Source organism: Ictidomys tridecemlineatus, chromosome X, assembly GCF_052094955.1.
Source record: "Ictidomys tridecemlineatus isolate mIctTri1 chromosome X, mIctTri1.hap1, whole genome shotgun sequence".
In the NCBI taxonomy this organism is placed as follows: Eukaryota; Metazoa; Chordata; class Mammalia; order Rodentia; family Sciuridae; genus Ictidomys; species Ictidomys tridecemlineatus.
In genome coordinates this window covers 2,808,505-2,826,954 of record NC_135493.1, presented here as the reverse complement: position 1 = coordinate 2,826,954, position 18,450 = coordinate 2,808,505, and the positions used below count along the sequence as shown (strand labels likewise).

The window sequence follows — 18,450 nt, the reverse complement described above, 5'->3', positions numbered from 1 at the left end:
TTTCACAATGCAGATACAGCCATGGCAGACAAATTGTCACTCTCCCTTCACCACAAAATACAAACTCTTGGGCACAAGACCTTCCCAGAGAAACATACGTTTTGCCCTTTGACGGACCAGATGCCCAGGCGTGGACCCAGGCCCATCACACCAGCAGCAGGCCCCTCCTCCTGATCCCCTAGCCGGGCCCCGCCCCTGTCTGTGTCTGGAGCTGGCCCGGGGACTACTGCAGAGGCCTGAAGGGGCGGGGGGCCTGGCCGCGCGCAGGCTGCGGGCGGAGGCAGGAGCGCGCGCCTTTTTGTGCGGCTCCTGGCACCTGCCTGATTGGCTCCGCCGGTGCTGCCGTCGAGTGGGCGGAGCTAGCCGCGCTGCGCTGGGTGCCCAGTTGCAGCCTGGAGCGGCCGCAGACGGAGCGCACCTAGCAGCGGTCAGGCGAGCCCTGGGAGCGCTGAGTCTGGGAGAGCAGCTAGGTGGCTGCTCCTCCTGGGCTCCGGGCTCCGGGCTCCAGACCGACTCCCGTGCTCCCTGCTCGCTGGGCCCTAGAGCTCTCTCCTTAGAGAGGACTCTGCGGAGGATCTAGCGATCCCGCCCCGCTGCGCCCCATACTGACCCGCTCCCCGCCCCAGGCCCATCCCTTTCTCCAGCTGTCCGCAGCAGTTCCCCCCGCCCTCCGGTCCCCAGAGCGCTGCAGCCATGGGCATCCGAGGCATGCTGCGAGCCGCCGCGCTCCTGCTGCTCATCAGAACCTGGCTCGCAGAGAGCTCTGACCCCAGTCCCACCCCAAAATTCCATTTCGAGTTCTCCTCCACCATGCCTGAAGTCGTCCTGGACCTCTTCAACTGGTGAGTGACGCCAGCCTGGGCACTGCGGGGACAGGAGAGGGCAGACGGCCTCGGCCTCGGGCCTCTTGGACGGAGCGGGCTACGGGGGTGGGACTCGGGACGGGTGCTGCCTGAGGCCTAGTATGCGCACCTTCCCTGCCCACCCCTGGTGGGAATGGGGTGGGGGTAGGGACAGCCAGTTGAGATGGAGCCCACCTGTTACCGTGGAGCCTGACTGCGCCCCGGTGTGCCAAATGGCAGCCCGAGGCATGGGGTGGGGGGGTGGGGGGTGGGGGGCGTCCTCACCCCAGGGTCTTATGAACCATCCCCAAGGACTAAAGGCCCAAGCAGCTTTATTCAGTCACGTTCTTTGGCACCTGTGGAATTAGGGGTGTATGGGGTTATGGGAAATTTACAAAACAGAGAGGAGAGACACCTGTTTGAGTCCAGCGACGAGCCGCGGGTGTGTGCGCGTGCATGTGTGTGTCGAGGGGTGAGGGGCTCTTTCCAATGCGGCAGATAAAAATTATTAATTCGCCCTCATCTTAGCCCAGACAGTGCCATTGATGAGTGTTTTGTAATGATATAATCCTGTGGCCTATGAAAATATTTGAAGATTGAGGTTTTTCTGTGTGTTTGATTCGAAGTTTGTTTGGGTCTGTGGGTATCTGAAGAGATGTTAAACAGTCAGCCCTTACATGAAGATCACACAGAAATGTGCATTTGTGGTGGACACAGATCCTGAGTGTTGGCACATGGGGAATGTGTGGTCAGAAACAGGCGGGAATGCATTGCTTTAATTTGAGAATAATTTATGTGTACATTTTGGAATGTTGCAAAATGGAATTTTGTACTCGAGGAAGATCAGGAATGATTTCTAAATGGAAAACCAGAAATGAACATATTTTCAGATGTCAGGGGTGGGGGTGTTCTGGGCAGGGTTCCAGCAGACAGCCCTGCAATGCCCTCAACTCAACATACCAGACTGCGCCAGTGAACACACATGCACACACACGCACACACACAGATTTGCAGGGGCAATGCGTCAAAGAGTCACAGTGATGCCCAAGGCCTGTTCTCATTCGCAAACCCTTTTGGGGACAAGAGCCCTGCTGAAGGTCTAGGTGAATGGGCGGGCATATCAGAGACTCTGCAAAACCAAGCGGGGTCCACTTACGTGTGCTCACCCAAAACACCTCCAAGCTGGAAGCACATGCTTACTGAGAGATACCTATTTCCAGAATAGATATTTTTGAGGATGGTTCTGAACCTCAAGGATCTGAAATTGGTTCAATAAGGGTCATAAATCTCTGCTATATGAACAAGGTTCTCTCCCTGCATCATATGTCATATGCCAAGTCTTAAAAAACAGGTGTACAAAAACAAGGTTGACATAAACATGATCAAAATAATGTCCAGTATACATAGGAGAAACATGACTTTGAGTTAGAGAACACTGGCTGAGCTCGGTGGGGGGGGGGGGGAGCTAAGAGTGGGAGATGATGTTTCCTGGGACAATCAGGTACCCCTGGAAGGAGGACCCCCACCAATCTGGAAAGCAGCATCCAGGCCAATCTCAAAGTGGGGATCCTTAGGATGTTGAAGTAATGCAGTTTTCTGAGGGCCCCCACTTGCCCACTCTCTTCTGGCATCCCCTCCTCCCCCACACTCTAGTCTTGCCTAGTAACAGGGATCCAGTCCTCCGGCCCCACCCTCAAGATTAAAGCTGAAAAGGGGGAGGGGAAGGGGGAAAGAGGAGTCTGCGTCACTGCTGTGCTTCTGGCTGACTCACTGCAGGGAGGGAGGGGAGGGAGAGAGAGCATACACATATGACTGGACATGTCTGCGTATGTAGAAGAGCAGGGAAGGCCCTGGCAAGGCTACCACAAGTCAACCAGCATTTACTAATGACTTCTCTGTTTCAGCAAAAATTGTGCAAATGAAGCTATGGTTCATAAGATTTTGGACAGGGTGCTGTCGAATTATGATGTCCGATTGAGACCAAATTTTGGAGGTAAGCACTTCTAAACCCTAGAGGCTTTTGTGTTACATGGGATAGGACTGAGACATGGCCAGCCAGCCCCACCCTGTACACTGACCCCAATCTTTACACCTCTGCCCCCCAATCCCAGCTTCCTGAACCTGGAGACACCTGAAAGGGAGCACTCCCAGGCCCCCAACCCCAGGCCTTCTGCTCTTGTCCTGGAATTTATCCCCATCCCTGCCTTCATGTGCAGGCCTTCTGCCCTCTCCCTACCCCCTTACAATGGTGTGGCTAGAGGGAGACTACAGAAATGGGCATGTAGGACACAGTACCCTGTGCTGCTCCAGCTACAGTTTTCTGCTTTATGGCGGGGGTGGAACTAATTCATCTATTTGAGCACATTCTTTGTACCCTGGCCATTCTATCCATTCAGCTAATACAAAGTTGGGCACATCATCTCTTTTCCCTCTAGTTTACCTAGCCCACCTAGGCCTGGGACAATTCCACCTGGGGTCACTTTTCCCCAAGAAAGTTCCCACCAAGTTCCGCTCACTTGATACACTGCACACAGTGTGATCTGTCTAAAATCCATCATGATCACTCAAGAACTTGTGATGGCTTTATCTAACTGACAAATAAAACCTAAACTCTTTAGCAAACTGTCAGATCTCCAGAGCAGAAGTATCATAATCTGGCCCAGGGGACACCCAGAAACCCTACACCAAAGAAAAACAAAAGAAAGAGCATATCAAATTGGGGTTATCAAATCGGGGCATATCAAATCAGAGTTAGTCACTTTCTAGTTCAAAGGAAATAGAGATAAAAAACAGAAAGAGTAAGCCAAAAAAAAAAAAAGAACAAAAAACACCCAACTTCCTGCAGTAAGATACCTACTCTAAAGGGTTAACACTGCTAATGGTCCACGTTTGTGCATATGAATGGAGGGTTTTTAAAGCTTTGCAGCTGGTGCTTCTCCTTTGTTCCTTCCCTAACTTGAAGGCAGAAGGCACTGACCAGGGGATCATAGGTGAGTATGCCCAGCTGGGGTGGGGAGGGGAGAAGAGAAATCGCACTCTTTCATTAAAGTTATACACCCAGGATAGCAGCACCCCTCCTGTGTGGTCCCCTAGGAATCCAGGTGCCAGAGCGTAACCAGCATCCCCATGTATGGCACTGGCCTTTGCATCAGTTGCACCAAGTGCTGGTGGGTGACCACGGAGTGGCTACTTCCCTTTTCTCCTTGCGTCATTCTCGCATTTCTCAGCAAAAGCTAACCAATAGCCACTGGAGTCCACAGGCCAGGTTACCATCACTGCAGTCATCCAAGGCCAAGGGGAGGGAGCAGGACCAGGAGTTGATCTCCGAGGATTGTCAGGCATGCTTGGTCCACTATATCTGAGGCCCCTTACCACCCTCTTTCAAAGAGAAGAATTACGTTAAGCTTTGTGGGCATGCAGACCTGGAGTGTCTGATAAAAGATAGATCCTTGGCAAAACAGCAGATGATCGCAGGAGGGCAAGGATGACTGGGAACCTTCTAGCATTTACACAGAAGGGGGCCTACACAATCCAGGCCTGGTGGGGGTGGGGAAGTTGATGAGAAAGCTAGCTGGGCCAGGGCATTCAGGGTTTGGGGTCCCCCACTCCCAATTCAGCCTCCCACTAGACACAATCAAATTCCCCTCTATATCTGTGACAGTTTAATCTCCCTTCACATGTGCTCCTGCTTGGTCTCACACACATATATTCTCTCTCTCTCTCTCTCTCTCTCTCTCTCTCTCTCTCTCTCTCTCATAACAAATGCTCACACACATGTGCGCACATGTGCTCACACAAGGGTCTCACCTAATTTTGGTCCAAGTCAAAAAGGGGCCTTTCTTTTGGGGAAGTAGTGAGAAGAGGAAGAAGAGGAAAATAAAGAGGGGGAGGACAGTAACAGGGTTTAAGGTTGAGGTCATTACCCTAGAGATGGCATTGAGACTCCCATGTTTCTCATTCCTCTTTATTATCCTAGCACATAAGATGGCCCACTATGGATAAATCAGAAAAATGTCCCCTTCCTCTAGTTTGCATCCATGTACTACAGATCATGGTGTGGTGAAGGGAGTGTGAACTTGCCCCTTCAGCTGGAGCCTTTGAGCAGGTTTCTGCCCTAGCCCTTTAGGTCTGCAGCATTCTACCACAAGGGAAGGAATTGCCCGCATGGTATGGAACTGTCTAGAGAAAATCTGACACTGGAGAATGGAGCCTGCCTAACACAGCTTCCGACCTCTGAAGGCACGCAGAGGGCCTGAAAGGCAGCAATCAATAACTGTGTTTCTAGAAACCCATGTCACTACACAGCACTTTCCTAGGGCTTGTTCACAATAGACCTGAATGCTGGAGTCTGGGCTGTGCCCTAACACAGAAGCCCATTTACTTCTCAGCTGCCATTCATACGCTTATTCCCAGTAGCACTTTGCTCTTTGAAGCATCAGGCTTGGAATAACACATTTCCCTCTTTGCAGCTCAGCTTCTGGGCAGTCAGCCTGCAGTGAAAGCAGCAGGCTAAATTGCAAGCATCATGCGTGTTTCCCTAGCAGCAGTGTGATGTCATACACAGAGAATAATGGCTTTGCTATAGGGCTGGTGTAGACAGCTTTGAGCCGATTAGGGTATAATAAAAATGTATCTGTCCACAGTGCCTGACAGTTTACTACATATTTTTATATCCATGATCATATTTGACTCCTTACAGTGGACTATGCTAACACCCAAACCTGAAAACAAACCAAGGAGGAAGACAAAAACTGATACTAATTCACAAAGTCTCACTTGCACATTAACACACACAGTAATCCATACACACACAGTAACATGAACAGTCATGAATTCACTCACACACATAGAAACACAGAAGGAGGAGCATACACTCAATTATATCTTAACACACAAATATGCCCATGCATGCATACATACACACATGAAAATACATATTTATTCATATACAAACATGATCACACAAATTCACATGAATATGCACACTAATACAAAGAAATGTGTTCATAGGTACAATCAGACATAAACATGCCTGCATGCACAGACATATAAATTCAATCATACCCAAGCACAAACTAACACACGCACATGCTTACACATTCAAACATACGCATATTTACTCACACATATTAATGAAGAATAACACCTATACACATATACAGAATATTCAAAATTCAATGAAATGTGCAAATATACACATTTGCTAACTTACAAATATGCTCAGTTGTAATACACTTAAAAATTTACACACATGAACACAATCACAATTCACTCACAAGCACTCCCACATACCTAAACACACTAGCAAATCTATTCATATGCATTAACATTCTCACACACAAACACTCCCACACACATAGACATGTTCACACACTCACAAATACACCCACATCCAGGACCATACTCAGATGTACTCACATGAACACACACACACACACACACATATACTTACATGCCCACATATACACATGCACATGCACAAATGGACATGCTGGCATGCATGTTAAGATAGTTACACACAGGCTCTTCCATTCACTCACATGAGCATGTTACCATATTCAGCCATTCACATGAACACATCATACAGCACACCAACAGGCCTATATGCATTCATGTCAACACAACCAGTTCACACACATAAACATGTTCACGCATTCACTTACACACAGAGATTCTTAAAAAGCCACTAACAGATAAGTAAACTCATAGAGACACTTAACCCTCTTCTCTACACCACACATATGCTCAGATACATGCACATGCTTACACAGTCACTAGCCGACAAACACACTCACACCACCACACAAACACATACACACAGACATGCTCACTTATTCCCTTCCATAAAAATGCAAACATACACATGTCCACACACTCACTCACATACAAATATGCTCACAGTCCTATATTTCCTCCCACAAACCAACATGTTTATACACTTACATGTTGTATAAGTAAAACTCCTACACAATCCACTGAAGCACAGAAACATGCTCACACATTCACTCATGCAGACATGCTCACACACTGACACATACCTGCACACAAATATACTCACAAATTCAATTATACTCACACCTATCCAGGAATTCTGGCTCTTATTTTTGTGATTATTGATTTTCAATTTTTAATAGAAAATGAATATTTCATTTCTCTGACCGCTTCCTTCCAGATTATCATGGACCAGGCTTTGCTCTTAGTCCTTGACCTGCATTAACTATGAGATTATTGCTATCATTGCCCCTATTTTACCCATGAGGAAACTAAGACTTAGAGAGGCTAGGTGACTTACTCAAGGACACACAGCTAACAAGCATAAAAGTAGATTCAAACCTGGGTAGTCTGGCTCCTGAATCTATGGTCTTCACATTTATCCCATCCTTCATGTAATAGTGTCTTCATGTATTGTAGGTGCCCCTGTGCCTGTGAAAATATCTATCTATGTCTCCAGCATTGAACAGATCTCAGAAACAAATATGGTAAGTGTCAATTCCAGCCACTGCATTGGGGACAGGGACAAGGAGCAGGGACTTTTAAGCCAACTGTGGTTGTTCTGACCTGTGACAGAACTCAAGGTAGGTTTGGGAAACTGCAGCCCCTTGGAATAAAACACGAATCAGTTGAACTCTTCTATCATATCATATTCAAAAATTCAGTTCCAAATGGATTATAGACACAAAAGAAAGGGCTTATGAAGCTTTTAAGAGATCATATAGGACACACTATCTTTGTGTCTTGGGATAAAGATTTCTTTTAAAAGCACACATAGTAAGCATAAATAGCGGTCATTCAATTATTAGTAAAATTCTCTCTAGCCAAAACCCCTGGAACTTTGGTTTTGCAAAACAAAACAACTATAACAAGTGTCAAAGGGTAAGTCAGTATAGACTATATTTATAACACCAAGCACTGATATCCAAAATACACATAATTCCTGTGAATTAATAAGAACATTTTTTAAACCAATATAACTGCCATGTGTATCTAAAAAGAATAAATTAAAAATGAAAAAAAATTTTAAATGATTAGAAAGTGTGAGCAGGAATTTCACTTTTTTAAAGAAAACTAAATATCTAATAACCATGAAAAGACACTCAACAGTGTTAGTAAAGTGTACAATGAAACCACAGTGGTTTCTAATGCTGCTGACAGTGGCATTGTTGCTAATCTGGTGAGTACATCATTGGTGTGTTTGGCGCTTTTGCATAGTTATATGGTTGGTATATTCACATATGGGAATATTATTCAGGAGAGCAAGTGAGCAAATTATAATTACACACATCAGCCTAAACAGATCTCACAAATGAAGTACTGAGGGAAATAAATAAATTACAAATAACACACAGCATGACTCTATTTGGGTAAAATACAAAAAGTGGGTCCAGCTAAGCATTATGTTTTCTAGGAATACATATATAAACAATAAAATTCTAAGCCATGGCAAGAAATTTTGCACAAAATCTAAATTAATGGTTACTGCTAGGGGCTGTGGAAAATGTTTTTCCTAAAGGGACACATTATAGCTTGAAAGTTATTGGTAATGTTCTGTTTTTTAAACTGGATTTTAATTCCAGAAGCTTTGTTTTATTATTCTTTTCTTAAATATGCATATGTTTTGTGTTCTCATCTATATTCATCATGTTTCATACACTTGCATACACATGTATGTGTGCACACAGAGCATAGAGAGCTGGGCAACCTTGTTCTCAACTGGGATGTACTTTTCTTTCCCCAGGACTACACAATCACAATGATTTTTCATCAGACCTGGAAGGATTCTCGCTTAGCATACTATGAGACCAACCTGAACTTGACTCTGGACTATCAGATGCATGAAAAGTTGTGGGTCCCTGACTGCTACTTTGTGAATAGCAAGGATGCTTTTGTGCATGATGTAACTGTGGAAAATCGTGTATTTCAGCTTCACCCTGATGGAACAGTGCAGTATGGCATCAGGTGAGTCCCCGCAGGGGCCTAGGGAAGTTGCAGCAGGCTCCCTTCTTCCTGATGTTTATCCCACAAATACATTCTAAAGGACACACACAGGAGCTCCTTGCTTTTCAAATCTGCCTGGCACTGCCTCTCCCCCAATTTCAAAGTTTCCTACGGAGAGCCTTGGCTGCCCTGTACACAAAATGGTAATTGCTTCAAGGATTGACAGTGACTAGACTGGATTAGCAGAGGGGAGGGGCAGGACAAGGGTAGGATGGAGCCTCCCAGCTGAGGTAGTAGAGAGTTTCTGTCATTATCTTCCTTCCCACTGTCACTTCCCTGGCTCTTCCAAGGCCCCTGCTCAGATTCTTCTCATGGATGCACCACACAGCAACTGAAAACTCTTGCCCACTTTATTTATTATCAGCACTTCCTTGGCGGGGCCTCCACTGATCTTTTAGTCTCAACTATCCATTTTGTACCCCCTGGCATTTTGCTAGTTCCTAGTACCACATGGGTCCACACTTCTGGCATTGGTATGTGCATGGGTGTGCATAGAAGAGGGCTTGGGTTGCTGCTCACATCCATAGTGCACACTACATACCTGTCCTCCACAGCAGGCACACAGCCTTGGAAGCATCTATACAGCACACAGTTTTCTCCAAACAGCCTCACTGCTTCTTTAGCAAGCATACTTTCCTTTGTCTCAAGAGCCCTTCCCATTCTGGCATCCTACGATTTTCTGACATCTGTTCTTTGTTGCAGTGCTGCGGATCTCTCAGTCTTTGTCACACTCCAATTCATATTCTCTCTCTCTCTCTCTCTCTCTCTCTCTCTCTCTCTCTCTCTCTCTCTCTCTCTCTCCTCCCTCTCCCTCTCTCCCTCTCTCCCTCTCTCCCTCTCTCCCTCTCTCCCTCTCTCCCTCTCTCCTCTCTCTCTTCCCTACACATAGGTCAATCCTTGGGTAACTCCTGCAGTGTCCTCAGGAATGGTTGCTTGCTGGGGCTTGACTCACTTTTTCCTTCCTTCTTGTTTTCCTTGGCAGACTCACCACCACAGCAGCCTGTTCCCTGGATCTGCACAAATACCCTCTAGACAAGCAGGCCTGCAAGCTGGAGGTGGAGAGCTGTATGTATTTCTCCTGGACACTTTTCTTCCCCCTGACCTGTGGTAGTCAGGAAACCACAGGCAGAATTGACAGTGAGAAGAATAACATGTATCCTTAACTCCCTCCTCCCCTTCTCTCTCCTAAATATGTAGATGATCAACAGATAAATGATGGAAGGAAGGAAAAAAGAAGGAAAGAGAAAAAGATACTGGTTAGATAATTGATACGTAGCTGTATATATATGGCATCTGGGAACAGGTGACCTTTAGAGTTTATTTAGTTCTACTGGGGAATTATGTTGAAGTCTGGGGGTACGAGCTCATACCATCTTTTTGCTATACTTTTCCTTCCTGGCAAAGAAACTCCAAAGTGAAAGTTCTTTTTCTAAGTGTTCAGACTTTTTCACCCATGCACAAACTGAGCAAACCATAAACAATCCCCCAAGATTGCAAATTTTACACACACTCTGGTTTTCACAGACTGCTCTGGCATGAAATCTGACTGTGCCTATTTTCTGAGACTACGTTTCTCTCCGCTCCCCAGATGGCTACACGGTTGAAGATGTTGTCTTATCCTGGGAAGACAATGAGAATGCCATCCACATGACTGAGGAGCTGCATATCCCTCAGTTTTCTTTCTTGGGAAGGACGATTACTAGCAAGGAGGTGTACTTCTATACAGGTGGGTCTGCCCTTCCTTCTCTCTTTTTTGGGCCCTTCACACCCCTATAAAATCCTGGGGACTTCTGCCTTTGACCCCTATGCTATATGTTGCCTCCTTTCTGTTTCCCTCATTCTTGACACATTCCAACCTGCCTTGATGAAGTCCCCATGGCTTACCTCTGTATATGAAAAGGATTTGTGCTCCCTTCAGGGCTGTTCAGCCTCCATATTTGCAGCCTATCTCTTCCATTCCCAAACTTCAGCCAACATGGATCAAAGAAGTAAGGAAGAAAGGAGGGAGAGCAATTTCTATGTCACATGGGTCTGATTACCAGGGTGTCTCCTTCCAGGTTCCTACATGCGCCTGATACTAAAGTTCCAGGTTCAGAGGGAATTCAGCACCTACCTTGTACAGGTTTATTGGCCCACTGTCCTCACCACCATCCTCTCTTGGATATCATTTTGGATGAACTATGATTCCTCTGCAGCCAGGGTGACAATTGGTAAGTCCTGTCTCCATCCCAAGGAGAAATTTTGAGTCATCTTTCTCAGGAAAAAAAAAAGAGTAAGGAAGGGAACCATGTGTATGCTGTGTAGAGAAGGAAACAGGAATTTTTCTAATATGTGTTGTAGAGGTGCTCATCCAGTCCTCAATGGACAGACTGACATTGGAAACATGGATGAAAAAAACATCAGAGATTGTCTTGGCATGTTAGGCTCAAAGTACCAGGATTCATTATTTATTGAATATGTGGCTACATTTGTTAAATCAGGAAAAGGTAGACAAGTAATACATTTAGATAAGACATGTATAATAAACATTTGATTAAGCAATATATCAAAACATTCTACTCTGCAGCAGAGGGCTTCTAGAGGAATGCCCTTGACAAGTGTCTAGTAGAATGTGGAGATACAAGCTCTCAGAGTCCAGAAAAGGAAGTGACCCAGGTTTTGCTGGCTGAAATTAACTATACCACAAAAGAGTTTTTTGAAGTAGGTTTTAAGTCTATGGCTATACCACCCTGAACGCACCCAATCTCATCTGAAGTAGGCTTTAAGGCACAGATTTAAGATTTGACAGTCCCCAAAAAGTAAATGACTGATTAAAGGCAGATGTACCTTAAAAGTGGATTAAACTGCAAGATGCCTGGGACAGAGCCTGGAAAGATGAGGAAAGCAGCCAAAAGAGAGCCTGGAAATACTCAGGAAGATTTTGAGGTTCATGTTGAAGCATGGGGAGCCATGAAAACATTTTGAATAAGGAGATTAGCTCCCTGGTTTGTCTTCACCATCTTTTGGATAGCCTCTTTCTTTAGAAGCACATTCTGGGCTAAACCTTTATATGTGTATAATGTTTTAGGTTTCACAAAACTTCTCCAAATACTATAGGAAGTCCTGAGTACTGGAAGGCAAATAAGGCAAGGTGGAGGCAGAGTTATAAATCACAGTGAAGCATATGCTGAGTTTAAAAATGGGGGAGAAGAAACAAGCAGGGCACATGGGTAAAGACACTACCCCAAACATAGTGTTTGCTCCCATCCTATGGGATATAGGTGCAATAGCTTGCCAAGAACTTCAAAGGAGACTAAACCTGTGCTGTGTTGTTTGTAGGCCTGACTTCAATCCTTGTTCTGACCACCATCGACTCACATATGCGGGATAGACTCCCCCACATTTCCTATATCAAGGCCATTGACATCTACATCCTTGTGTGCTTGTTCTTCGTGTTCCTGTCCTTAATGGAGTATGTCTACATCAACTACCTTTTCTTCAGCCAAGGACCTCGGCGCCACCGTAGGCGATACAGGAGACCCAGAAGAGTCCTTGCCCGCTACCACTACCAGGAAGTAGTGGTGGGAAATGTGCAGGTTTGACTTTTTGATTGACAGTCAGCTTTCCCTGAGCACCTCTTGATCCCAGGCTTAGTACTTGACCATTCCTTGTTTCTTAGTTCTTTTTATCATTATGCACATACGTACAATGCACATGTACAACACATATACACAGCACACAGCCACCACACAAAACAAAGTAGAACTAATTATCATCACTCCTTTATAGATGATCATTGTCCAACAGCACAAGGTAAGAAGTGGAAGAGCTAGATTTTTCCAGGTCTTTGGGTTAAATTTGGTCCACTTTGCGTGTTTCTGGGCAGGTGATGAAGCCAGACGGAAGGTGAACACAGTCAGGCTGAAAGGAAGACAGACACCAGAAAGGCTGGCCTGCCTACCCCACCTTCCTTGACACTTCAGACTCCCAAGGCCATGCTGAGGCTTTTGCTTTGGGCAATATGTCAATGTCCAGCAACTTCCCTCCTTCACAGGGGGGCCCAGTCCTGTCTGCTTGAGTGGCCATCATCCAGCACACAGCACTCCTGAGGGACTACCTGCCCCAGGGAGACAGTGGTTCAGTCACCACCATGACCTTCCCTTGCATGCTAACAGCCTCTTGGTCCTGTTCCTCAGCCCCTTGAGCTCCAGAGAACCCAAGAGGAGATGGCTCTATCCACAGTAACATTACAAGTGCTAATGAGGAAAGCCCCTTCCCTTTTCCCTCCCCTAGTACATATCCACCTAGGTGACATGAAACTGATGAGCCTATCCATTATCTCCTCAAAGGATGGCCTGATTAACATGGAAGATGGATTCGGCTCTCTTCCCACCACCCCAGCACAGGCCCCCCTGGCGAGCCCGGAAAGCCTCGGCTCTTTGGCGTCCACCTCAGAGCGGGCCCAGCTGGCCATCCCGGAAAGCCTCAGTCCACTGTCTTCCCTCTCAGGCCAAGCCCAGTTGGCCACTGGAGAAAGCCTGAGTGATCTCCCCTCCACCTCCCAGCAGGCTCTTCATGGCTATGGTATCCACTTTAATGGCTTCCACAGTGATGACACTATTACTCCTACTGAAATCCGAAACCGTGCTGAGGCCCTTGACCATGCTAAGTCCTATGACGATGAAGACTCCGAAGATGACCTGAGTTTGGATGAGAACCATGGCCATGGCTCCAGCAGGAAACGCATGATGTACCGTGGCCAGAGCTGTGTGCTAGAAGGAGGCTGGGACCTTGATGAGATCCAGAGCTTCCATGATGACATCAATGTCGAGAGCCGAAGCCTTGACCTGGAAGACCAACGCAGGAGTGATACTCACAGTATCTGGAGCCTTGATGATGAGGAGCTCATGGCCGGTGACCAAGAGAATGATAGTAGCTCAGAGTCTGAGGATAGTTGCCCACCAAGCCCTGGGTGCTCTTTCAATGAAGGGTTCTCTTTCTACGTCTTTAGCCCTAGCCGTGTCCCCAAGATTGACAAGTGGTCCCGATTCCTCTTCCCTCTTTCCTTTGGCCTGTTCAACGTAGTGTACTGGCTGTACCATATGTACTAGTTTCCAGGGCCCCGAGCAGCAGAGCCACTATGCTTTGCTCCCTTCACAGTTTTGTTTTGATTTTGTTTTTCCCTTTTTCCTTTATTCATTTGATTTGGTGGTTATTCTGCAGTCTAATCAGTTGAAATCTCTTTATCATTGTGAGGTGGCAAGTAGATGGAAAGAACCCATTCTGGCAAGAAGGAAAGGAGGAGGAGTTGGAAAAGAAAGGAAGGATCTGAGTGCTACCCACAAACATTTCTGATGGCTTTTCTGTCCCCATTAGGTGTCAATTTTTCTTTTTCATTTCCTTTTTTCTTCTTTGTTTTTCCTCCTGGGGGTCATGGACCTTGCTCACCCTCTGCTTAGGACTTTGGAAGAAAGTGAAGCTGAGTTGGGCCAAGGTGTACAGGGGAAGAGCTAGCCACAGCTTTGAAACTGCAGGCAACTGGCTGTAAGAAAGTTGGGGAGGATTTGGAAGTGCCTTTTGCCCATGATTCAATTGATGTTGTGGCACAGGGTTGGGAAGAAAATGAAGAGGTATAAAGGGGTATGGTGGGGGTAAGTGAGGAGCTGGCAGGGGGGTCATGTCAGGTTGGAGAATGTCCAGGTTAAGCCGGCCCCTTTGGAGGGATTAGAACTTCCTTTGCCTATATTTCTACTTCAGAATGCTTGACAATGGGAACTTGATAACTTCTTTCTATCAATCACTGAGTTGGACACTAGTTGGACACTAGTCACTGGGCCATTGCTTGGTGAATAAGCACTGGACTGAAAAGTTCTGACTGGCTATTTCACCTCTGATCTGGAGTAGCAGATGAACAACTATTGTGAATCTCAATACTAATCCTTTCTATTTGTTTAGTGCATGGTAAGTGTCAACAAGCTCACTGACCCTTCACGCTATTGGACCCTCACAGGAGCCCTGTGAGCAAGAGAAAGTCAAGCACCTTGTCCCCGGTGTTCCAAGAAAAACATGGAGCTTATGTGCCATGCTTAAGGACACTAGCTCTTCAACTTTACGCTACTCTGAACTGAAAAGTACCTTTTCTTTCCCTCCCCCTTGCAAAAGGGGGTCCTCCAGCAGAATCTGCTTATCTATCAGACTGCCAACCATCTTCTACAGTACTGAAGCACCTCAGCAGGAAGAGGCTACTGACAGCCAATAAGAGAGAACCCAGCAGATGGAGAGTGTGGGCCTTCCCACCTAGCCTGTGTGTGAACTTGCCAAGCAGCACCACCTTGATGAAGGACATGAGAGAGTGAGCTTTGCCAAACACTCAATCCCTATCCCCTCTTGCTCTCTAGGCAGCCTCTCCTGCAGCCCCTCACCCCTCCACCCACCCACCCACCTTTAACTGCTTCTGTGTAGGCATTTCTTTGTGTGTGACTGCTTACTTATGTTTATTTGATTTGAATGGGCAGGAAAGAATGTATGCTTGAAAGGGTATGCATTTCTTGTTAGTGGCTTTTCTAGAACCACCAGAACTCCCATGGCCTGTTCCCACATTGGATGAGCTGGTTAACTGTTTCTTTCTAATCCCCCTGTTCCAGAGAGCAGGTTCTCCTGGTTCCCATCCATTCCTTACTCCTCTTTCCCTGCATCTGTGCTGTGTTCTGGATTGAAGGCCCAGGGGAAGCACATGTAAGTCCTAAGAAGTGGTAATATAGTGCCTTGAGGTAGGTAGTGCTCAATTTGTGGGATAAGCTGAGTGCTGAGCATTTTGCTTGGTGCTAGAAGGGCATGGTTTAGAGAAAAGAAAGTAGTCACAGGATATCTAAGAATGCCTATTTTTGAACATCCCATACAGAGAGATCCAGATTGAAGGGAGAGCGGTGACCTCACATGGTTATTGGAACACTAGCTTCCTGGAGCCTAAACATTGGTTGCTTGACTTGGATTCAGTGTCCTGGAGGGGATTCGAACCCTGTGGAGAGGAAGCAGTTCATTGAGGTGAAGTCATAAAGGGAAGTCAGAACAGTGGAAAAAAATAAGACACAGCAATGCATAGGAAGACTTCACAGCACAGAGGAAGGACAAAGAGGCCAGTTGTAAATACCCACATACTAGATATATTAGACCTTAAAGAGAATATCTTGCCCTAGTGTGCTGCAATGAGAGCAGTTGAACTCTCCTGCTCCTCATACTCCGTGAGGTTAAATGTCAAGGTGAGGTGGAGATTTGGCAATGACACAGTTTCGGGAACTTGAACTTTCAGAGATTGCCATGGTTTTGATCCTTCTAATTGTCAGCAAAATTATCCTGCAAGTTGCCAGATCTCCCCTTGACATGTTCTGTGTGTGGTCTGTGGTCAGCGTCCTTATTGAGCCCCATCCTCACCCACCCCAACCCCCTTCCCTGATGTGTAGGCACACTCCTCCAGTTGGCTGCCAATGTCCCCTCCCAAACCTCTCCCTATACCAAGTAGCTCTAGAATTGCACTTCATCTGGCTGCCTGCTTCCAGAGTTCAGCTAATCAAAGAGCTCTTGGTAGTTTGGAGCTTGGGCAGAGGGAAGGGTCTTGCTGAGTCTGAGATGGAGCAACCCCACTTTTTCCTCCGCTCACCTTTCCTTTTTTTTCCCTCTCCTCGACTTTCCCCATAGAATCCCTCCCTCAGGAAGGACGCCCCTGTCTGTTTTTCCAAATTGTTTTGTCGTGGGGATCTCTGACATGTTTCCTACCAAGTTTTTGCCCATCCCATCTGCCACTGTGGGGTGCCTTTGCAGAGGTAACAGACAATCTCTTGGGTCTTAGTGGAGCTTGTCCAATGTATTCTTCTAATTCTTGTCATCTGGTTAATAGCAAGGCTGCAAAATCTTTGCATATTCAGAGCTGAATTTTGCTGAGACTATGCTCATTCCTAATGAGGTTTGCTCAGTCTGTATATACAACAGCTAACCCTTTGAGCTATTAACTACTGAATGCATCCACTAAGTTCTCCCCTGCATGATACCCTGCTGTGGTGATGTGCAGTAACTTCGTATCTACTCAAAGCCCAGCATCAAAGGAAATTGTGACTTGTCCTACTGAAAGTACAGTGTGTGTTTGTTGTATAATGTCCTGTGATCAATATGAAATCTATATTATCAGTGTTGGGTTTTCATGGGGGAGGGAAGGGTGTTAAAGTATTTTCCTGAATACTTAAATTAAGAAATACTCCCAAACGGTCAGGGTCACCTCTATGGACTCCATTTGTTTGAGACTTTGCACCCACCATTTTGCCAGGCTGCATCCCCAGGGTCAGTTGTCATCAGCAAGGCTTAAGGTGCCAGAATTTAATGCAACCAGCTCTCCTGTCTGACACCAGGCAGTCAGGGGATTCTGCTGAAGGCAGCCAAGTCAGTGTCATGCTGGAAGTATGAACTATAGTAAAATTGTACATACCAGGTCTTCAGACAGTAAAAACCAACAAAAGAAGAGCAAGACTATGACCAAGGTGTCCTGGATTACCTGACCCACAAAAGGGCACAGAGCAGCAGAGCCTCTTGAGATGACTGGGAGCCTTCTTTGTCCTAATTAAATGTACATTTTCCCATGACCTTGACCAGTCCTGACTTTAAGAAAGTAAAACACAGAGAAGCATAAAATTATACTTGTGAAAAATATGATGGAAAAAATTTGTAAATAGCAAATAAAGAAAAATAAAGGTCTACAAAAGTAAATATCCTGATGGGCCATTGTGTTTTCTGTTTGGATTGGGAGGGCCTGCCCAAGATGTCTCTCTGGGTCTGAAAGCCTCTGGCTTTCATGGTTCACCATGGCCTTCCTACAGCTTTGCATATGTACCACCTCATAACCTAGGACATTTGAAGCCAAGATTTTCAAGTACAGGAGAGTCAGCAACATTACAGTTGATTTAACTGACACCTTGGCACAAAGCCCTTCTTTTTTATTTTTTATAATGTAGATGGACACTGTGCCTTTGTCTAGTTTTTTATGTGGTGCTGAGGATTGAACCCAGTGCCTCATACATGCTAGGTGAGCACTGTACCCCTGAGCTACAACCCCAGCCCACATAGCCCTTAACCATTTAAAAAAAAAAAAATTAAGCCAGCAAGCCATCATGGTGCCAAAAGGGCCATTCTTGTTCAATTTGGTGGGGAGAGAGAAACAGGAAAAGTGGTCTTTATAAAGAACAAAACTGTTTCTTAAAATATTTTTTGCCAATGTGGTTGTGCAGAGTAGAGAAGAGAAAGCCCTATGTGGGTGGGAAGAGGGCATGCTGAAGTCTAACATGGTTTCCAGGCCACATTAAAACATTCTACTGATAGTGCCAAGGGTACTCGTCATGGACCACGTTCTTCAGTGACTCTTCAAGGACCTTTTGAGGAAACCCTTATATTTGCAATAGGGACCTTAACCCACTGATCTTTTCTGTGGTTCTATGGTGGCCAAAGCAGGCCTGTAGGGCTATGCATACTTAACCTAAACAGACTGCTCTTTTGGTCTGCCCACAGCTCCAAGGTGGAACCTACAGGATAGAAGAGTTTCTTGGGTAGATCTTCTCTGGGCTTCTAACTTTCAGCAGCCCTTGGCAACATG

At 46.0% G+C, this 18,450-nt stretch overlaps 1 protein-coding gene across 1 annotated transcript; it reads left to right on the top strand.

Annotated features, from left to right (window-relative positions):
• The first annotated feature begins 363 nt into the window (after positions 1-363).
• On the top strand, positions 364-17,570 carry Gabrq (gamma-aminobutyric acid type A receptor subunit theta). Its single transcript, XM_005338504.5, has 9 exons — positions 364-842; positions 2,747-2,835; positions 7,254-7,321; positions 8,578-8,798; positions 9,820-9,902; positions 10,426-10,563; positions 10,895-11,047; positions 12,156-12,412; positions 13,166-17,570. Exons 1-9 carry the CDS (start codon positions 694-696, stop codon positions 13,925-13,927), a joined length of 1,920 nt encoding a protein of 639 aa, XP_005338561.1. The 5' UTR covers positions 364-693; the 3' UTR covers positions 13,928-17,570.
• Positions 17,571-18,450: the final 880 nt, after the last annotated feature.

Coding starts and splice junctions, on each gene's coding strand:
- Gabrq (XM_005338504.5), top strand. CDS start 694: ATGGGCATCCGAGGCATGCTGCGAGCCGCCGCGCTCCTGCTGCTCATC. Junction 843..2,746: donor GTCCTGGACCTCTTCAACTG/GTGAGTGACGCC, acceptor TCTCTGTTTCAG/CAAAAATTGTGCAAATGAAG. Junction 2,836..7,253: donor ATTGAGACCAAATTTTGGAG/GTAAGCACTTCT, acceptor CATGTATTGTAG/GTGCCCCTGTGCCTGTGAAA.